The sequence below is a fragment of the Eurosta solidaginis genome, chromosome 5 (assembly GCF_040869045.1).
Source record: "Eurosta solidaginis isolate ZX-2024a chromosome 5, ASM4086904v1, whole genome shotgun sequence".
Classification (NCBI taxonomy): Eukaryota; Metazoa; Arthropoda; class Insecta; order Diptera; family Tephritidae; genus Eurosta; species Eurosta solidaginis.
Window position 1 is genome coordinate 128694262 of NC_090323.1, and position 23862 is coordinate 128718123.

The window sequence follows — 23862 nt, forward strand, 5'->3', positions numbered from 1 at the left end:
TTGAATTTAAAATCTTAGCCATTGCATTTGTGACATTTTCTTTAGTTTTATCTTCAACTGCTTCCGCCCATGCTTTTTTGGAAAATGTATCGATTACAGCTAAAAGATACTGATAATGATTATTACTATTTGAATACTGTGTCATTACCACCGAGTCAGCTTTCCATAAATCATCGATTCCTTTAACAAAACACGTCTTCGTTTAAAATTTTGTCTAGCTTGTTTATGTAATTCTTCTACAATAGCTCTTTTGTTATTCATTTTGTTAATGCTTTTATAGTAGGGAACTTTATTTTTAGCACTTCTACATCTTTTTCCGTGGGATGTAGTTTCAACACAACGAAACGCATCAAATAATCCTCAATAGTAGATAAATAGTTGTTTATATTACTTAGTTCCTCCCCACATTCACTTTTTATTCGCCGATCTGTTAAATCCTCAAGAATCGATACATCATTTTTGATACTATTATTCAGGATTGTATTTATTTCTCTGATTTGATGTTCTAAATTAGTTTTTATCTTATTTAACTCTTCGAAAAAGAATACTTTCGAAATGGCATCATCGTCTTCTATAGGAGCAGCTAGGTTAATTATTCTTTTCTTGTTTAAATTAAGGTTCTTATTTCGGTCTAGCATTGTTTTCGTTTTTGGACCGACTATTACCAAATTAGGAATGTTCAAATTTATTCATACTCATATTACTTAATAATATGTGCTTCTCGCAACTCTTCAATAATTGATATAATCTCGTTTTGATGGTTGTTATCACCAGCACTTGTTGAAGATATAAGCAACCTCAATCTATCCACCAACTCATTAGGATTATCCCAATATTGATAAATATTTTCACGGCAATCGATTGATTTCAATAAACCTCTACCCCTTATGAACGAGTGTGGATCATAATTGAATAATTTTCTGATAATATGTAGATATTTATACGATTTTGTCCCCTTAATTTTACTATCTGGGTTATAGTTACGCTTGTGAGCGTTTGTATCTAATAAAATCTGTCGATAGGTGTGCAAATCACCCTTTTTATAATGTTGTGGTTTTCTATGAAATATTAACTGGAACAGACCTGGTGTTATTTTCCATTTATCTCTACCAATCTGCAAAACATTTTTAGAACTAAATTTTAATGGTTTGACTCCAAATCTCCATCGTCCATTTGAATCTCTATTCAGACCATACAATGTATCAAGCATTTTAATATCTTTAAGCAATTTTATATCGTGTAATAGAAAAAAAAAAGGGGGGGGGGGGGGTGAGTAAGCTTAACCCGTTTATAATCCTCATTTAGTTGATTTTTACTCTGACGTTTTACAGGTTTATGTCTTTCCCGCATATTAGGATCTTCTTCGATTCTTCCCAAAATATCATGTTCAGTTAGAGTAGTATTATCATTTAAAGTTTCAGCCTGATTTTGACTTTCTACAGCCTTTTTTAGTAATTGTTCATCATTTAGTTTGCTGAGAATATGCGCGGCTGGTCGTTCACAATTATTCATATAATTAATTTTTTCTCTAGCGCCAATAACACTATCTAATTTTTGGGTTTTATCAAAACATTGCTCATTAATGATATCACCAGATTTTCGCTTTTCAGTTTTTTATCGATATCTGATTCAGTTTTCATTACATTGCTTTGTACAGCTCTTTTTATTAATTCGTCATCATGGGGTTTACTTGGAATATACGAAGCTGGTCTTTTACAGTCATTCATAAAATTTATTTTTCGTCTAACGCTAACAAAATTATCTGGTTTTTGTTTTTTATTAAAACATTGCTCATTAATAATATCAATAGGCTTTCGCTTCTTGTTTGTAGGTTTCTTCATCGCTTGCCTCTAAACATTTTCTTTCCGAGAACTATCTGTAGAATATTCTAAATCTGCATTGTTCGAATAAATGTTTGTTTTACTATTAAGATCATTATCATTCACTTAATTCTCAATGGTTGGCAATATATCAACTCCCATGTCTTTACTTTCTTTTGCACTGTCCGCCTGCAAAATTTCATCATCATCATTATCATCATCATTATAATTAGTAGCATTGTTTTTATTACTAGAGTTTTTCAAATTATCAACTAATTCATTTAATGGTTTCGAAATGGGTTTAAATGTATCCTCCAACAAGTTGATTCTATCCAATTCTCCCAATTTCATTCTTTTAAGTTTTTCTTTTAATACTTTCCTGATCTTAACAAGATTTGCTAATACAGTCATATGATTATTTGACATGATTTTGCTAAATCTATTACCTATCAGCTGTGTATCTGATAAGAATCTGGTGTGGGATATGTCTTTTATAGATGTTATATAGTTGTATAAAATTATCGAAACCCTTTCGATATCGACCTTTATTTATCGGGTCATCTTTATTTATAACAACAAAACCGTATTCATTTCTCCAAGACTCTATACAAATTTTTGTATGACATATCTCTGATAACATGATCATTATATATGCTTAAGATTCATTTAATCTTGCTTGAACACAATAATCATATTTGCATTTTTCACGAATTAAGTGTTTAGGAATTTTTGTATAAGTTTGACATAAATAGAAAGAATCAATGTTCTTATGACGACCCATACAAAAATAATCTCGTATTGTACTTTGTTTTCCACATATTACATCATCGAATATAAAAATTGAGTCTGGTTTAGCTTCAGCGGGTTTGATGACATCAACATTTTCACTAAATGTATAAAGATTTATTCCTTTTATCGGCTCAATAGCCTTTTTAGATAGATATATATAACTGAGCATAAAATTAGTTTTTCCACAGTTTGACGGTCCCACAATCAGCGCTCGTATGGAATTTGGCAAAAGGGGACTATGTCTGGTAACATTTTTAACATTCATACAATTGTCGGCATTATTAACCTTAAGTTGGAGACGTTGTTTAACAACTTTCATTTTGTTTACTAGATTTATAGCAATATAAACCATCGCTTTTATAATAAAATCGTCATTTAATTATAACTTGCCCACTCTCATTATTATTAAGAAGAAGAAGAAAAGAAACACTTAATGCGACGAATATGTAAAATGGCTGGCCAGGGTTTTGTAAATAGTTTGATTAATTCTTTACCTATTGAGCTTCATTTACCTGGATATCAATTTTGTGGTCCTGGAACGAAACTCCGACAACGGATAAAAAGAGGAAAGAAGGGTATAAATCCTTTAGATGAAGCCTGTAGAGAACATGATATTGCATATTCCCAATCGAAAGATATAAACAACAGACACCAAGCTGATAAGGTTTTATCTGAGAAAGCCTGGCAACGTGTAACATCTAAGGATAGTGATTTCAAAGAAAGAGCAAACGCTTGGTTCGTTACAAATGCAATGAAAGCAAAACTCAAATTGAAAATAATTTATAATTTATATGCTGTCATATTTAAGGAGCCCAGATGGTTGTAATCAGTGTGGGAGTACGTTTTATTAAAATACAAAGCAAAAAACTGCAAAACTGTGTGATACAGAAACCTCAACTCCACTACATATCCATATGATGATCTTAATATTAAATTGGATCGAAATCGGTATGCTCTATTATATGACATGTATTTGAAATTTTAACAAAGTTACTATGGACGCACTCCCCAACCACTTTTATCACCTGATCAATTTGTTCAACATGCTCCAATAATTGTTTTAGATGTTACATATCAGAATGAATCTATAAAAAGCGGTCCCATCGATATTCGGATTGAGCTAAAATTAAAAGATGTTACACATCAGAATGAATCTATAAAAAGCGGTCCCATCGATATTCGGATTGAACTAAAATTTCACAAGGCCGTATCTGCCAACACCGCTGCTTATTGTATACTCATCAATGATAAAATGTATCAATATACTCCATTTACAAATGTTGTCAAAAAGATTATTTAGAAAAATAGTAGTAATTTCATGAAACTACACACACACACACAAGTATATTACGCATTGCTAACCACGCCAAAATATGGAGAAAAATATAAATAAAAAATTTTAAATAAAAATTGTTTTTATTTATTTGAAAAAGGTTTATTAGAAAAAAAGTAAGTATTTACATTGGAACTATTTTCCCAAGGATGGATGTGGTCATCGGCATGTATTTTGTAGTTTGTTGATATTCTCACATGCATATATATATGGACCAGTATCAGCATGAACACACACACACACACACACACACACACACAAACTTACAATCAAATAAAATGCCAAACAATATGTTCAGCCTACATATTTATTTACCGTTTCATGAAATTCTCACGTACATGCATATGTGACGGCAGGTACACACAAATGTTCAATATTCATATTTAAAAAATTTTATAATTTATGTATGTATATGCAAACATGGTTAAGGAGAAATGGATAATAATGAATTCAATATTAAGATAACCTTTAGTTAGAATCTACCCCTGATCTGGTGCCCGCCAGGCCCGTTTTGCAGACGAGAAAAAAAAAAGGGGGGGGCGGGGGGGGCTGTAGTACAAGTGCTCATCGACTCCTTTTTGTAGACGAGAAAAAAAGGGGTTGGGTTGGGGGATGGGGATTGGGGTTGGAGGGTACTACAGGTGTCCAACTGCTACTTTTTATAGGCGTGAAAAAAGGGGTGGGTGGGGGATTGGGGAGCAGTCGCTCCATTAGAAATCTATGGGACTCTTTGAAAAGGCTTGGTTGAAGTCTAGGACTCATTAGAAATATAAGGGGACATTTAAAAATTTGCGGCCCTTTAAAAATGTAAGACCCCCAATTTAACGATCCTCTCCTGAACGGCTAAGCTCTGCTAATGGCAAAAAGCTCTAAGCTTTTTCTTATACATCAGCCAGAACACAAACCGGAAGAACGGATGTGCCACCTAGCGGAGTTGTTTTGCTGTATATATATGTGTGTCGGTGTGTATATACTTTTCCTTTCTCCATTTGGTCTAGAACCGGCATTTCCATACTACTTGATATCAAGCACATGTCTTGACGTGGGACCAGCATATGAAGGCACGCTACCCCTGTTGGCCACCTGTAGACTACTATGTGGTATGTAACAATAAAGGGACTCACCTCTATTACTAATAACGTCCCCTCCCCATACGCTATGATGCGCATTCGCATCCGCGTTTGACAAGCCAACCTCTGCACCCTTCTTGATCCACCAGCCTTTTGAATTCCTCTGGTGGGGCTTCCTCGTCATGGGTCATGTAGCAGGATGCCTCTATTGTGACTACCGCTAGGTCTTCGCTGTTTTCCGAGTCTGGAGGTATGTTTCTCCCTCCCCTGTTCGAAGCATCTTTGTTAGACTCGCAGCATCATGGAGCTGTTTGACCACTTCCAATACGCTTACACCCTTGTCTTTTTCTGCTACTTCCAGGCCCTCGTGGTCCTCTTCCGCCTCTCCTGCTTTTAGCATGTTTTGGTTTTTATTAAGGCCTTTGCCCCGTCATTTGCCGCTACTTTCAGGTTCTCGAGGTCCTTTTCCACTTCCCCTGCTTTTAGCGTATTGGGTTTATTGTCCTGGGGACTTCTCTTTTGAAGGTGCATAAATATACTACCTGCCATCCAGGAGATTTTCCCAAGCTGTGAGTGCAACAGCTCCTCCGACTCCTTATTTATTTGGGGGATGTAGTACTGGCCCCCCTCCACGGGTCGGGATACGTGGAGTGCCATCCAATCCCGTGTTGGTAGTTCGGGTTCTGCCGCTGCAGCATACTAAGGGTGTCTTCCACCTTCACCACTCGGGGTATCCAAGCCTTGGACTTTGGTATAGTTGGGATAAGTGCTCTATCCACCACCTTCAACCTTGTTTTTGAAGGTCTGGAACAACCCTCTGCAGCCATTCTAAAGTCGCGTTATTGACGCAGGTCATCAGTTTAACCCCATTGTGCCATAAAGCTTTTTCGAAGGCTGGTAGCGGTCTGTTCGGTTCATCATGCATTATTTTGATCATGATACTGATCAGCTCCCCTTCTACGGATCTCCACCTTTCGGTTGACATCTGCCCATTGGGGACGCTCCAATCTATTAGCGCCACAGTCAGGGACTGCTTCGCAGCTTCGCTTATCTTCTTCTCGGTGAAAACGGAGTCTCAGCGTTAGCTCCCTTTAGTATCATCGATTAAGCTGGAGTCTGATTGTTATCACCCTTTAGCTTATTAACACTTGTGTCTTTGCTTCTCAAGCCATTATTGCCTTCCTCTTCCTGTATTACACCTTTTGAGGTACATGGCTTTCCAGTACTTATGTTTCCTTCTTCGATCCGCTTTGCAGATTTTGAAGTCAGATTCCTGTCATTCCGGCTAATTCGCCTCCTGGTTATTGGGCTGGGGTGTTTACCCACCCCTTAAAAGCAGGCTTGGCAGGTTCAGCCGATCGCTGCCTCTTGCCTCTCGGGGCTTCTTCCTCTTCGATGCAGTTGCCAAATTGAGGGTTGCTCGCAGTAAAGTTATCGTCTGCGAACTGTCTTCGACATTTTTCCCCCTGTCTCACAAACCCATGCCAAGCAATCGTTCTTATCGTTGGTTGGGTGAACCACTGGGCCTAAGCGCTCTTTTTAGCTCCCTATCTCGTTGTTCCCATTCAAACATTAATTCGTTGTCCGGGCTAGTATGCCGCTCCTTTACCAAGCGCACTGACTGCACACTATCATCGCTATTCGCGTCCGAGTCATCGCTGATAGCGATTTCCTCTTCCCCGGCTTGCGACGCCATCGCCTTTTCCTTCGCATCCCTACTTTCTCTCAAAATTTTTCAGTTCATCTTGGTCGCACGACCACCTGCCCACAAGGTGGGCTCAGCGGTATAATGTTAAACATGGGGATAAAAACCGTCCGCCATAACAGCGCCCCTCGCTGTAGTAAGGTCATCATTACTTCCCGAGCCGGCCCGGTATCGGGCAGGCTCCGTTCAAATACAGCCGAATATACGCCCTGTCTGCAAATCTTTCTCTAGGCACGGTCCGCATACCACCCTGGATTAGGGGGTTGGCAGTTCTTGGTCACCGACATCCCGCCGCCCTCCTATGAAACGAAATGACGTAGATGCAGGCTCAACCCCATAGTCGGGCGCTACGGAGTTTGGCTAAGCCCTCACACCAACGACATGGTGCCTGCTATAGTGAGGGTTGGTTATCCTTACTTCATATTTATAAATTCCCAGACTCACGTTATTGAGCTCCCAGTCCGAGGGTAGTTTACTCTTCCTGGCAGAGCAGCCTGCTGGACGCTTTAAGGACTTCAAGAGAATTAGAAAATTTTATCGGAAAGGACAGATTATTACTTGCCGTGGTGAAGTTTTCCGCCAGAACATCTATCTCAGTTTCCGTCAAGTGCGAACTAACGGCAGGCGCTGCAGGCAATAGCTCCTTCAGCTTCCTACAATACACGTCCAAGGTTATTTCAAAAATTATTCAGTTTTTTTCGTCTCATGTAAAATTCGTAAAAAGTGACTTAGCACATTTTCACATTAAGCTAGCGATATATTGTTGTCTGAAAAAATTTAAGCTTCAAATTTCACCAAATGCTTACTATATAGCAAATATTGTTGTCTAAAAAAAAAACACAGAGATTGGTCGTGAATATAGTATACATCCCATCTAAACCGTCATTTTTGTCCCATTTTAACAGCTAGAAAATTAAAATTTAATCAAATACCTACGTATACGTCATATATTGTTCAGATAAGAGATTCATGCTCTTAGCTATCTCATGCAGACCACAAGAAACGTGAAACTTTTTATCTCCACACAAAGTACTTACCTATTTTTTAAACGGTTTTATTTAGCTTGACTCTGTAGCGAGCGTTGTTTACGAATTTTGTAATTGAAATTTAAGTAACTTTTCAATCAGCTAGAAGCTTGAAACTAGGAATATAGTTCAGAACCCGATGACAATGCAATAAAATGAAGAAAAATCTCCGCCAGGTGGTGCATGGATCGATATATTCAACAAATCGTACTTTTGGTCCAATTTGGCTCATATTTGGAACACATATTACATATAGAAATAAAAATTGATTTATGAAAAAATTCCCGCTAGGTGGCGCAAGGATCTAGATATTCAGAAAACTCGTACTCGAGATCCGATTTGGCTCATATTTGGAACAAATATTATATACAGTCCGGTTGATGTGACATCAAAATACTTTGGAGTTCGAGGAGGGACAAGCATACTTAGGTGACGCTGAGTCGAGTAAAGGCTTTGGAAGGATTATGTATTAAGGAGTTAGATTGTAACAAATTGTTAGGAAAGAGTCCTTGTAATAATGAGGCACTAAATGATCTAAATAGAATGAGAAATAATAGACAATTAAATAAAAACTAAAAAATTGAAAATAAAATTTAAGTTAAACGGTTTTATGGAAACGAATACTTACATGAAGTAATAATAATACTAAAAGGTAGAAAATAATTAGGTAGGCCCTAGGTACTAGTCATCACACTCCCCATCAATCTAGGGCGTTGATCAGACAAATAAATAAAAGCGTTGGGCGAATGAAATATCTAAAAACGAGAGACGTAGCATAACCTGATTAAAGTTCAGTTGGTTTTACTTTTACATATATGAAAAACATATCATTTGTAAAGATATGAGCGGTTGACTATCAATAGAAATTTTACGCGACCTACGCCTTTATGATGACTAGTACCTAGGACCTACCTAATTATTTTTATGCTTTTAGTATTATTATTACTTAATGTAAGTATTCTTTTCAATAAAACTGTTTAAGTTAACATTTTTTAAAATTATTTTATTTATTTTATATTTATCTAAAAAGTCGCTTAGTATGTACATATTTTATTCAGCCGATTATTTGCATATTACGAATGGGATAGGACTATTATTCAGCTCCATTTATGAAAGGTATGAAGTCTTGTACGTCCTCACTTGTTCAAAATTACCATTACTGTAATCATAATTTTACTTACTTATTTAAAGTTACCATTACTGTAATCATAATTTTAATAAAGCTGAAAAACTAAAGCTTATCGCCCAATTGGCGTCAGTTATTGCGAAACAGGGATAGCTAGCGGGACTTTTTACAAAGCAGCCAAAATCCCTAGGCGGTTAAGCGTCAATTAATGAATAATGATGATGACATACATATCTACTTACCAAAAGCTGTTGTGTGCCAAAAACAGATCCACGAATTACACGGCGGTCGTACATCACATTGCGATAAGGTTGCTGGGGAGCATCTCTGTAAAATAAAATGAGGTTTTAATAAAAAATAATTTAAAAAAACTAAAGAAACTCGATTTGAAAGCTAATGTCTATATGACATCTCACATAGCCTACTTTATTTCCTTGTATTTTTCTTTATTTTTAAAGGCCGGGTTGGCACGAATTTTGTAATTGAAATTTAAGTAACTTCCCGATAAGATACAAGCGTGAAACTTCGAATATAGTTCAGAACCCGATGATAATGCAATAATAAGACAAAAGCTCCGATAGGTGGGGCAAGGATCGATATATTAAAAAAAAAATCGTATTTGTGGTCCGATTTGGCTCATATTTGGAACACATAATACATAAATGAAGAGAAAGCGACATATGAAAACAATCGACGCTAGGTGGCGCACGGATCGAGATATTCAAAAAATCTGATTTGTGGTCGATTTGGTTCGTATTTGGAACACATAATACATACATGAATGTGGGGTTAAAATCCCAAAGCTAATATCAAGCAGCGATGCTTATACGAAGACGAAAACGGAGAAGAAGAAAGATGCAGGAGAAAATGAAAGAGACGAGAAGTTAACACGAAGACGGCGGTAAATACGGTTGGCTTTAAAAGACGCACTTGTGAAATCTTATATTTAATTCAATTCAAATTCATTTTAATTTAATTTCATTGAAAATACAAATCCTTTACTTATTCTTTAATTCAATTGTAGCACTTCTTTCAAATGGTACTATATACATACACTCCTATCGACCACCCAAGTATTCAAGTTAAACCGACATACATAATTTGAACCCAGTGGGAGTTCGACATCACTTATGCATGCCGACGCATACGACACTTATTTATTTACATTTGTCAACCCGTCACATTGACCAACACACTTATCGATCAGTCCACGGTCAATGTGACTGCCAAAATATTTATATGTATCTAATTACATGTGTCCATAAATAGGTCACTATAATAATAATATGCTGACTTGGCATATATGCACTAGGAATGTAGGTACTTTGTAGTTTGTAAGTATAAGTGTAAATACGTATTTGCAATGTAAGGAATTTTGTATAAAAGAGAAAGCGATTTCCAATAAAGATCAATTATTGTCGGACGCTAACCAACTCCGTTCGTATTTTATTTATTTCACTTTTTAGGGCGATCCTGCCAGTCTAGATCAAACATCAGCAAAACTGCTAGTAACCTAGCTGACCAGAGATCCTGCCAGTTTGAAGGAAAATAACCAAAGCAGGACATTAAAGAAATCCTGCCAGATTGGCAAACTTATACTTTGAAATGAGCAAGAATCGCTAACGCATACGCACATACGCAAACACGAATCAAGGAATTATTTCCAAACAACCAAATTGCAAGCAATTTTGAAAGCACTGCAGCATGAGAAAATAAAACAAAGGGGCGGCATACCTGCAACACATCTCATAGAAACCAAGAAACCTCTTCTACTATGCATAAAAAGGGTGGAATATATAAAATTTAGAAAAAGTTTTGCAGCCTCAGGGCAGCTCAACCAAGAGCAGAAATTTTTAATTTAAAGTAACACCAAATTTTTTTAAGAAAATTCAAAATTTTTTAGAAAAAGATTTTAAAATAATAGTCTTTATAATGGTAATAAGAAACGAAAATAAATTTAAAAAAAACTTTAACAATTGTTTGACAATAAACAAAAATCCAGCATTATCAGTGATTTGCACCAGATGGCGCAACACTGAATAAATATAGTTGGTAAAAAGGAATAGAAGTAGCAAATTTGCAGTCAAACAAACCACCGCTGTATAGCTAAATGGTTAGCGCAGCATGCCTAAAGCGTACTGATGATGAAGGCTTAGCACCCTTCGAAGTGGATCTATCTGCGCAGCTATGGCAGGTTGTCTGAAAAATTTTCTACTTACTATTCCAAAAACAAAATACAATTTTTCAAATTTAGAAAAATTAAAAAATAACAATAATTATCATTAGAAAAAATTATTGTTCTGGCCTTGAGCTCGATTCGAACCTTGAAGGAAAAAAACTTTAAGTAAAATGGAATGCATAGAATAAAAAAAAGAGATTTTACTAAAATTTAAATTAGTTCTTTTTGTAAGAAACAAGGAAATCAGTTAAAAGAAATTTCTATTTTTTCTTCGAAATGTCTTGGTGGACAAAAATTGCGCACGGCATCATGATAGCGATAGCTGGATATGAATTAGGTAAAGAAAACTCGGAAACAACTATAGTTAGATATGAACCACCACCCGAGGTAGATACATAAAATATTCCGAACATTCCAGATGTTTGGTTAGCAGTTATAATTTGCGTATTCATGTTATTGATTATTACAATAGCTATGATGCTCAAAAATAATATGAAGCATAAATATAGGCAATTAAAACCCGTTCAATCTCGTATCTAAGAAATTTTGTTTTTAGTACCCTATTATTTAAAGCTTTTACCCTACTATTTAAAACTGAATCCGATTTTTAGGAAGAGCAATTGAAAAACAAACACATAAACTTCTACAAATAATTAAAAAACATACCTTCAAATAGTAACTCTCAAAATGACGCAATCGACAGTAAATGCAGACTTATTATCCCTGCCTAAATTCAATAGCAAATCAAGAATTTGCATAATTTCTTTCAATGCTCTTGATATCTTCGAAGACAAAGATAGTCATGAAGCAATAGAAAAATTCTAGGACGGTGGAAATATGCAAAACACTAAAAACAAAAAAAAACCAGCCAATAATAACAACAAAAGCTGAAGAAAAGTCACAAGAGAACATATATATATATATATATTTATATGTATATATATTAGGCCGGGTCGATTTGTGGGGAGGCAAAAAAATCGCCCATTGCTCTGTGAAAATCATATTCTAGGGATCAAAATAAGAAACTTTGCCGAAGGAACCATACTTCTAAAACGAATTCTGATGTCCCCTCCTTTGGGTCGTAGGGGTAAATTTTGAAAAATCCCACTTTGAAATGCCTATGTTTTTATACTCATTTGAGCAGAGTAAATTTTGAGGTATCTTGATGAAATTTGGTATGTAGATTCCTGGGCACTCATCTCAGATCGCTATTTAAAATGAACGATATCGGACGCCCATTTTTTCGATATCGAAAATTTCGAAAAACAGAAAAAATGCCAAATGCGGATAAAGCGATGAAACTTGGTAGATGGGTTGACGTTATGACGCAGAATAGAAAATTAGTAAAATTTTGAACAATGGGCGTGGCACCGCCCACTTTTACAAGAAGGTAATTTAAAAGTTTTGCAAGCTGTAATTTTGCATTCGTTGAAGATATCATGATGAAATTTGGCAGGAACGTTACTACTATTACTATATATGTGCTAAATAAAAATTAGCAAAATTGGATGAAGAACACGCCCACTTTTTAAAAAAATTTTTTTTAAATTCAAATTTTAACAAAAAATTTAATATCTTTACTGTATATACGTAAATTAAGTCAAAATTCAACTCTAGTAATGATATGATGCAACAAAATACAAAAATAAAAGAAAACTTCAAAATGGGCGTGGCTCCGCCCATTTTCATTTAGTTTGTCTAGAATACTTTTAATGCCATAAGTCGAACAAAAATTTACCAATCCTTCTTAAATTTGGTAGGGGCATAGATTCTATGGCGGTAACTGTTTTCTGTGAAAATGGGCGAAATCGGTGGAAGCCACGCCCAGTTTTTATACACAGTCTACGGTCTGGCCTTCTGCTCGCCCGTTAACACAATAACTTGAGCAAAAACCGATATATCTTTACTCCACGTACTTATCTGAATTCACCTTATCTTGGTATAAAAAATGGCCGAAAGCCGACCATAATCACGCCCACTTTATCGATATCGAAAATTACGAAAAATGAAAAAAATGCCATAATTCTATACCAAATACGAAAAAAGGGATGAAACATGGTAATTGGATTGGTTTATTGACGCAAAATATAACTTTGGAAAAAACTTTGTAAAATGGGTGTGACACTTACCATATTAAGTAGAAGAAAATGAAAAAGTTCTACAAGGCGAAATCAACAGCGTTTGGAATCTTGGCAGGAATACTGTTAGTAGTATTGCATATATAAATAAATTAGCAGTACCCGACAGATGATTTTCTGGATCACCTGGTCCACATTTTGGTCGATATCGCGAAAACGCCTTCGCATATACATCTAAGGGCCACTCGCTTTTAAAACCCTCATTAATACCTTTAATTTGATATCCATATCGTACAAACACATTCTAGGGTCACCCCTGGCCCACCCTAATGGCGATATCTGGAAAAGGCGTCCACCTGTAGACCTAATGCCCACTCCCTCTTAAAATGCTCAGTAACACCTTTCGTTATTTACCCATATCGTACAAACATTCTAGAGTCACCCCTGGCCCACCCTAATGGCGATATCTCAAAAGAGCGTCCACCTATAGACCTAATGCCCACTCCCTCTTAAAATGCTCAGTAACACCTTTCCTTTGATACCCATATCGTACAAACACATTCTAGAGTCACCCCTGCCCACCCTAATGGCGATATCTCGAAAAGGCGTCCACCTATAGACCTAATGCCCACTCCCTCTTAAAATGCTCAGTAACACCTTTCCTTTGATACCCATATCGTACAAACATTCTAGAGTCACCCTTGGTCCACCTTTATGGCGATATCTCGAAAAGGCGTCCACCTATAGACCTAATGCCCACTCCCTCTTAAAATGCTGAGTAACACTTTTCGTTTGATACCCATATCGTACAAACACATTCTAGAGTGACCCCGCATTTGCAAGATGAGCCAATCTTTCAATATCTGAAGCAAACCCCTGCAATGTCTCATTTGCTTTTTGGTAGCGGTTTTGCAACTCAATTTGGAATATCTGTTTTCTATGCTCGCTTCCATAACGTCATTCTACAGCAGCCATCAATGCTTCATAGCTGTTCCGTTCCTACTGTGGAATCGTCTGTAAGATTTCCGCTGCAAGCCCTTTCAATGCCACGAACAGTGCAACAACTTTATCTTCCGCATTGCAGTTGTTCACTGCTGCGGTCTTCTCAAACTGTAGCTTGAAGACCTGGAAAGGAACAGAACCGTCAAAGGATGGTGTTTTTACCTTTGGATTACTCGTTGAAATTGCTGGGCGATTCAGTTGCAACTGCTCAATACGTCCTCTCAAAGCATCCACCTCGGCCTCGATTTTTTCCTCAAACTGTAAACTTTTTGTATCTTGCGCCTCCAACTTCGAGGAAATACGTCCTTCTTGCTTTTCCAGTTGAACAGAGATCTGCGATGATATCTGTGCTGAAATTTGAGCCGACATTTCGGATATTCGTGCCTCTTGTGCTTCAATCTTCGCTGTTATACGGTTTTCCTGCTATTCCATCCATTTTCCATGAGTTTCCATCTTGGATGAAATCTGTGTCGACATTTCTGCCATACGCGTTAATCTTCGATGTTACTGTCGATGTTTGTGCGACATTGCAGCCAAAATCATGTACAAGTCTGTGCTCGTACTGTCTGCGTAACTGTCTCTTCCATTTTTGTTGTTTCCTCGTCATCAAGATGAAAGACATAATCTTCCACGTCAATTCCTTCTAATTCCATTGCCTGTCGTAGTCGTTCCTGAAGTTCTAGTTTGATGCCGGTTGTATTCAATCTGCGGCTCTCCAACTCCTTCTTCAGTTGCTGGATCTTCAATTCACTTAACTTTGGCATGTCCAAGTTGTATTCGAAGTCTTCAGAATTTATTCAACAATTCCTCTTCTGACACCAATTGTAACGAATTTACTGCAATTCCCCTTATTTGCAATCTTCTGCTAACGTTCGTATCGCTAAACTGTTGAATAAATAACTCCAATATTGAATAATGGAAAAATGGCCTTTATTAAAGTACTTCACAATAACACTTATACTTTGCAACTAGCTTGCAAACTGACTGATAGCTTAAATGAAACTGATCCTCGCCTCTGCTGTTTTCGCCTTTTTATACTGTCTGATTTCCTCCTTGCACATTTCTAGACTTTTCTAATTCCAGAACTTACTAGTTAGTTATAAATTTCTCAGCTACAACTACAGATGTATAATTTTTATAGCTTCTCTCATATCCCATGCGCTTGTATGTGTGAGCGACACTTCCACAATTGCAATTGCATACCTTTAGGGGCATCTCAGATAAGATATCTGCATGTGTTTGTGCATCTCTTCTCCGCGCTGCGTGTACGTACATTGGTGTAGACAAAATGATTAAATTATTGATGTGCATTCACGTCACTGCTTAGCATCGGCATAGATAGCAGTACCCCTTAGTGTTGCTAAATTCGTAACAATATCATTCATCTGCGCCCATGCGCCGACAGAGGAGAAAGACGATGAGGTGAAAGACACTATTTATGAACAATTAGAACGCACATACGAGCGCTGCCCCCGTCACGATATAAAAGTCGTGCTTGGTGACTTTAACGCCAGGGTGGGCAAAGAAGGTGTTTTTGGCCCTACAGTCGGAAAGTTCAGCCTACACAATGAAAATTCTCCTAACGCACTGAGGCTGATTGACTTTGCCGGTGCTCGAAACATGGTTATATCCAGCACGAGGTTCATGCATAAAAAGATACATCAAGCTACATGGCTGTCTCCTGATCGAAATACTCGCAATCAGATCGATCACGTTGTGATAGACGGACGGCATGCCTCCAGTGTTTTAGATGTGCGCAAGGTCCGAAGACCCATCATCGACTCGGACCATTATCTCATTGCAGCCAAAATACGCAACCGCATCAACGCGGCTAAAACCAAAGAACAAAAACACAAGGAAAGCTAGACTTCGAAAAGCTTCAATCACAACAGACTGTCAATGATTTCGCAACTCGACTCTCACACCTGCTCTCTGAGAGCACAACTCATCCTGAAGGAATACAGTAGCAGTCGGAGCATATTTCCGAAGCACTTTGTACTGTCGCCGAGGAAAATTTGGTTACCGGCGACCCCGAAAAAACAACTGGTACGATGAAGAATGCCGCGTTACAACTGAAAGAAAAGACGCTGCCTACAGGGCTACGTTAAAAGCGAGCCGATCCCGCAATCGATGATGATGTCCCCCGCCTGATTATGACGAAGTTAGAATAGCAATAACCAGATTGAAAAGCAACAAGGCCGTGGGAGCTGATGGATTGCCTGCGGAGCTATTCAAGTACGGCGGCGAGGAGTTGGTAAGGCGCATGCAGCAGCTTCTTAGCAAAATATGCGGAAGAGTGCATGCCCGACGGTTGGAATCTAAGGGTTCTTTGCCCAGTCCACAAGAAGAGGGATACTGCAAGATGCACCAACTATCGTGGAATCAGCCTTCTTAATATCGCATATAAGGTCCTTTCAAGTGTATTGTGCGAAAGATTGAAGCCCACCGTGAACCGGCTGATTGGACCTTATCAGTGCGGCTTCAGACCTGGTAAATCTACCGTCGACCAGATTTTCACAATGCGCCAAATCTTGGAAAAAACCCGTGAAAAGAGCATCGACACACATCACCTCTTCGTCGACTTTAAAGCCGCCTTCGACAGCACCAAAAAGGAGCTGCCTATATGCCGCTATGTCTGAATTTGGTTTCCCCGCAAAACTTATACGGCTGTGCAAAATGACGTTGAGCAACACCATCAGTTCAGTCAGAATTGGGAAGGACCTCTCCGAGCCGTTCGAAACTAAACGAGGTTTCAGACAGGGTGACCCCCTATCGTGCGATTTCCTTAATTTGATGCTGGAGAAAATTATACTAACTGCAGAACTTAACCGCACTGGAACAATATACTATAAAAGCGTGCAATTTCTGGCATATGCTGATGACATTAATATTATCGGCCTAAACACCCGCGCTGTTAGTTCTGCTTACTCCAAACTGAAAAAAGAAGCGGTAAAGATGGGTTTGATGGTGAATGAGGACAAAACGAAGTACCTGCTGTCATCGAGCAAAGAGTCAGCGCATATGCGCCTTGGCAACCACGCTACTGTTGGCAGCCATAATTTCGAAATAGTAAAAGACTTCGTTTATTTGGGAACCAGCATCAACATTAGCAATAACATCAGCACTGAAATCCAGGGAAGAATCAATCTTGCCAATAAATACTACTTTGGACTAGGTAGGAAATTGAAAAGTAAAGTCCTCTCTCGGCGACCGAAAATCATACTCTACAAGTCATTTATCGTACCCGTCCTGCTATATGGGGCAGAAGCATGGACCGTGACAACAGCAGATGAAGCGGCTTTGGGAGTTTTCGAGAGAAAAGTTCTTGGAAAGATTTATGGGCCGCTACGCGTTGGCGATGGCGAGTACCGAAGAAGATTTGATGATGAGCTGTACGAGCTATACGCAGACATCAACATAGTCCAGCGTATTAAAACGCAGCGGCTGCGCTGGCTAGGCCATGTTATGCGAATGAAAGATGATGCTCCGGCCAAGAAAGTGTTTCTATCGGAACCCGCCTATGGAAGCAGAGGTAGAGGGCTGCCCCCACTCTGTTGGAAGGACCAGGTAGAAAACGATTTAAACTCCCTTGGTGTGACCAATTGGTCCTTCGCTCCTCCAACCGGCGCGCTTTGTTGGACGGCCATAACCGTTTAGACGGTTAAGCGCCAATTAAGTTAGTAAGTAAGTAAGTAAGTAATATGATCGGAAACTCTCGCTCGCTTTTTAGAGTAGTGTCAATTTATTATGTAGTGTTAATCAATTAGTTAATTAGTTACGGACATTCTATTATAACTCTTTATCTTAGTTAGGCTCAAATGAAATAAAATAACAACGAAAAGCGTTGTTTAATAAAAATAATTACAGTAAGGAAATAAACATAGGAGATTTAGTGTTAGTTAGAAAAGAGGCCTCTCATAATTTAGATAATAAATATAAAGGATATTATAAAGTTAAAAGAATTTATAAAAATAACAACTTTACATTAATACCACATAGAATACGAAGTAGTGATAGCACCAATAAAAATATGCGAATAATAATTCATAAGAATAGACTTAAGCCAATATAAAACTAAGTAACGCAAAAAGAAACAAGTAAGGAAGGTTAAGTTCGGGTGTAACCGAACATTACATACTCAGTTGAGAGCTATGGTGACAACATAAGGGAAAATAACCATGTAGGAAAATTAACCGAGGGAAACCCTGGAATGTGTTTGTATGACACGTGTATCAAATGAAAGGCATTAAAGAGTATTTTATGAGGGAGTGGGCCATAGTTCTATAGGTGGACGCCATTTAGGGATATAGCCATAAAGGTGGATCAGGGTTGACAATAGAATGAGTTTGTACGATATGGGTATCAAATGAAAGGTGTTAATGAGTATTTTAAAAGGGAGTGGCCTTAGTTCCATAGGTGGACGCCGTTTCGAGATATCGCCACAAAGGTGGACCAGGGGTGACCCTAGAATTTGTTTGTACAATATGGGCATCAAACGAATGGTGTTAATGAGTATTTTAAAAGGGAGTGACCCTTAGTTCTATAGGTGGATCCCGTTTCGAAATATCGCCATAAAGATGTATCAGGGGTGACTCTAGAATTTGTTTGTACGATATGGGTGTCAAATGAAAGGTGTTAATGAGTATTTTAAAAGGGAGTAATCCTTAGTTCCATAGGTGGACGCCGTTTCGAGACATCGCCACAAAGGTGGACCAGGGGTGACCCTAGAATTTGTTTGTACAAAATGGGCATCAAACGAATGGTGTTAATAAGTATTTTAAAAGGGAGTGGGCCTTAGTTCTATAGGTGGATGCCGTTTCGAGATATCGCCATAAAGGTGGACCAGGGGTGACTCTAGAATTTGTTTGTACGATATGGGTATCAAATTAAAGGTGTTAATGAGTATTTTAAAAGGGAGTAATCATTAGTTCCATAGGTGGCCGCCGTTTCGAGATATCGCCATAAAGGTGGACCAGGGGTGACCCTAGAATTTGTTTGTTCAATATGGGCATCAAACGAATGGTGTTAATGAGTATTTTAAAAGGGAGTGGGCCTTAGTTCTATAGGTGGATGCCGTTTCGAAATATCGCCATAAAGGTGGACCAGGGGTGACTCTAGAATGTGTTTGTACGATATGGGTATCAAATGAAAGGTGTTAATGAGTATTTTAAAATGGAGTAATGATTAGTTCCATAGGTGGACGCCGTTTCGAGATATCGCCATAAAGGTGGACCAGGGGTGACCCTAGAATTTGTTTGTACAATATGGGCATCAAACGAATGGTGTTAATAAGTATTTTAAAAGGGAGTGGACCTTAGTTCTATAGGTGGATGCCGTTTCGAGATATCGCCATAAACGTGGACCAGGAGTGACTCTAGAATTTGTTTGTACGATATCGGTATCAAATGAAAGGTGTTAATTAGTATTTTAAAAGGCAGTAATCATTAGTTCCATAGGTGGACGCCGTTTCGAGATATCGCCACAAAGGTGGACCAGGGGCGACCCTAGAATTTGTTTGTACAATTTGGGCATCAAACGAATGGTGTTAATAAGTATTTTAAAAGGGAGTGGGCCTTAGTTCTATAGGTGGATGCCGTTTCGAGATATCGCCATAAAGGTGGACCAGGGGTGACTCTAGAATTTGTTTGTACGATATGGGTATCTAATGAAAGGTGTTAATGAGTATTTTAAAAGGGAGTAATCCTTAGTTCCATAGGTGGACGCCGTTTCGAGATATCGCCACAAAGGTGGACCAGGGGTGACTCTAGAATGTGTTTGTACGATATGGGTATCAAATTAAAGGTATTAATGAGGGTTTTAAAAGGGAGTGGTGGTTGTTGTATAGGTGTTCGCCTTTTCGAGATATCGCCATAAAGGTGGACCAGGGGTGACTTTAGAATATGTTTGTACGATATGGGTATCAAATGAAAGGTTTTAATGAGTATTTTAAAAGGGCGTGGGACTTAGTTCTATAGGTGGACGCCTTTTCGAGATATCGCCATAAAGGAGGACCAGGGGTGACTCTAGAATAAGTTTGTACGATATGGGTATCAAATTAAAGGTATTAATGAGAGTTTTAAAAGTGAGTGGTGGTAGTTGTATATGTGAAGTCATTTTCCAGATATCGACCAAAATGTGGACCAGGGTGATCCAGAACATCATCTGTTGGATACCGCTAATTTATTTATATATGTAGTACCTGCCAAGATTTTAAGGGTTTTTTATTTCGCCCTGCAGAACTTTTTTAATTTTCTTCTACTTAATATGGTAGGTGTCACAACCATTTTATAAAGTTTTTTCTAAAGTTATATTTCGCGTCAATAAAACAATCCAATTACCTTACCATGTTTCATCCCTTTTTTCGTATTTGGTATAGAATTATGGCATTTTTTTCATTTTTCGTAATTTTCGATATCGAAAAAGTGGGCGTGGTCATAGTCGGATTTCGTTCATTTTTCATACCAAAATAAAGTGAGTTCAAGTAAGCACGTGAACTAAGTTCATTAAAGATATGCCGAATTTTGCTCAAGTTATCGTGTTAACGGCCATGCGGAAGGACAGACGGACGACTGTGTATAAAAACTGGGCGTGGCATCAACCGATTTCGGCCATTTTCACAGAAAACAGTTAACGTTATAAAATCTATGCCCCTACCAAATTTCAAAAGGATTGGTTAGTTTTTGTTCGAATTATGGCGTTAAAAGTATCCTAGACAAATTAAATGAAAAAGGGCGGAGCCACGCCCATTTTGAAATTTTCTTTTATTTTTGTATTTTGTTGCACCATATCATTACTGGAGTTGAATGAAGACATAATTTACTTATATACTGTAAAGATATTAAATTTTTTGTTAAAATTTTACTTTAAAAAAAAATTTTTTTTAAAAGTAGGCGTGGTCCTTCTCCGATTTTGCTAATTTTTATTGAGCGTACATATAGTAATAGCAGTAACGTTCCTGCCAAAGTTCATCATAATATCTTCAACGAGTGCCAAATTACAGCTTGCAAAACTTCTAAATTACCTTCTTTTAAAAGTGGGCGGTGCCACGCCCATTGTCCAAAATTTTACTAATTTTCTATTCTGCGTCATAAGTTCAACTCATCTACCAAGTTTCGTCGCTTTATCTGTCTTTGGTAATGAATTATCGCACTTTTTCGGTTTTTCGAAATTTTCGATATCGAAAAAGTGGGCGTGGTTATAGTCCGATATCGTTCATTTTAAATAGCGATCTGAGATGAGTGCTCAGGAATCTACATACCAAATTTCATCAAGATACCTCAAAATTTACTCAATTTATCGTGTTAACGGACGGACGGACGGACGGACGGACATGGCTCAATCAAATTTTTTTTCGATCCTGATTATTTTGATACATGGAAGTCTATATCTATCTCGATTCCTTTATATATGTACAACCAACCGTTATCCAATCAAACTTAATATACTCTGTGAGCTCTGCTCAACTGAGTATAAAAAAAACAAACAACCTCACTATAAGCGCTATACTTTACTCATATTAATAAATATACACACATGCCAACAGCATGATATGTTCAAAAAAAAAACAGAAAAAACCAAAGTCCGCGTAATAGACACACATGTGAAACAAATGTAAACAAATAAAAACCTGCATAAGCCCACTCATTACCTTAATATAAAGTTACCATCTCTACATATAATAAAATTGTAACAGGTTGATGTCTGCACATTGAAGATATTCAAGAAAAACTGAGAGGAGAGGTCGTTATTGGACCAACGGAACCCAAATCTACAATTTTTAGAATTTTTGTCTGTCTGTCTGTCTGTATTATTGACCGGGCATCACGTAAAAACTACTGGTTAGAATTGCATGAAACTTCACCATTTTATCACATGACGTCTAGCTTAAAACTTAGAAAAACCTTCATCTGGATATCTCACCCCGTTCCCGAGTTATTGGCCAAAATGTGGAACCAGGGTGACCAAAAATGTTGTTTTTTTACCATTATGCCCACCACACACAAAAACTACTCCATTGAATTGAATTAAACCTTCACTGTTATATTACTAGACGCCTATCCTAAAATTTAAGACATCTTTCATCAGGATATCTTATCCGGTTCCAGAGTTATTGACCCAAATTTGACCCAAAATTAGTTTTTCAACATGGATGTTAAAAGGTAGAAATGAGTACTACATTGTGATGTGAGATCTATTTCAATATCTCAAATTATTTCGGAGATTTCACACAAAATGTGAGGAGGGGCAATCGTAAAATTCGTTTGTAAAATATGCCTATCAAACGCACGGTACTAGCGGTGTCTTTGGTAATTGGTATTGGTAATAGCTTATCAAGAAACTTTCACCATTCTATCACATGGCGTCTAACTTAAAACCTAAGATAACTTTCTTTTAGGTATCTTACCTGGTTCCACAGTCATTGACCAAAACATGGACCCAGGGTAGCAAAAAATTTTTTTTTACCATTAAGCCCAAAATACACAAAAGATCCTGCATAGAATTTAATGCAAAATTCACCATTCTATTACTAGACTCCGACTTCTTACAATTGTGCCATATGAAAAAATCGGTTATTTAATCATGTGGTAAAATAGATTGTAAACTTTAAGTTACGCCTCCAAAGTACATCGGCGAAAATTTAATTTTCTCTGCATGTTTGTACTCATTTGAAACTTTTTTTTTACCTGAGACAAAGAACGAAGAAGCAAAAAATATTCGGAAATTACAATAAAAAGTATCCGCAAGAAAAACAACAGCTTTTTCAAAAAACCTTAAAACTTATATTCCACTTTATATTTTGTAACAATTTATCAAGGCCGTAGAAATATTTATGGAGTTCTCGCTTTAAATGAAATTAATTATTGAAAAGAAATGGATTAATCCACTCAGCCAAAGAGGATAAATACAATAAGAGCCGTCACTCGTTATTTTGTGGCGAGTATCTTGCTGGAAATTGAATGCCGAATGTTTTCTGAGAGGGACATTTTTAATTGTCACTGTTGTATAACTGACTGTTGGGGTAAGGCGGAGGTGGCATTTGGCATGCTGGCAAGCCCCTGCTAGGTCGTCGGGAAGGGTGAGTTTTTGCTCACTCGCCTTACCTACAGTTATACAAACAAAAGAGGGGTTCATGCCTGAAATCTATGAAAAGAAAAGGAAAGCTGGAAGAAAAGGTCTGTCCGTGTCAGGTGGAGTCATCCCTCTCCATCTGCGTAAAACCTTAACGCAGCCTTGGGCGTTGCACTGACTCCGAAACTTTAGCAACGCCCCCTTAGCCTGACATTTGTCCGTTGTCCGTTATCGTTCCATGTTCCTATCCGGTTCGGTCTGTCCTAGTCGCCCCCACATTAACGCCCCCTCTAATGTACCAATGCAACACCCACACCAATCAGTTGCTTAACTAGCCGGACATGGCTGTAATCTCTCACCCCCTAGAAAAAAACCAAAAAGATGAATAAACAAGGTGAAGAGAGTTTCGTTATAAAACTTCACAAGCTTATGATGTATATTGATGAATTCAGGTCGCTGAACCGAAAATTGGACAAGCTGGCAGGACGACGAGAGGGTAACCAAAACCAAAACACTCACCAGTTTCATGACAAGTTCGTTAACCTCACAACAGCGGCCATTACCAAGGAAGAGGCACAACTTCTCGAAAAGGGCCTGAAGCACAATATCATGGGCCAGAATATAGTAAAAAAAACGGAGCAAGCGATTGTAGATGCGGAGATCGCA

General features: G+C 37.8%; 1 protein-coding gene across 3 annotated transcripts in view; it reads right to left on the reverse strand.

The window, feature by feature from the left end:
• Positions 1 to 23862, reverse strand: part of Rsph3 (Radial spoke head protein 3) — a 355555-nt gene that overhangs the window by 200972 nt on the left and 130721 nt on the right. For all 3 annotated transcript variants that reach the window (XM_067756852.1, XM_067756853.1, XM_067756854.1), the window contains one exon: positions 9111 to 9195. In XM_067756852.1, the coding sequence (XP_067612953.1) occupies positions 9111 to 9195 (85 nt within the window). The remainder of the gene's footprint in view (positions 1 to 9110; positions 9196 to 23862) is intronic.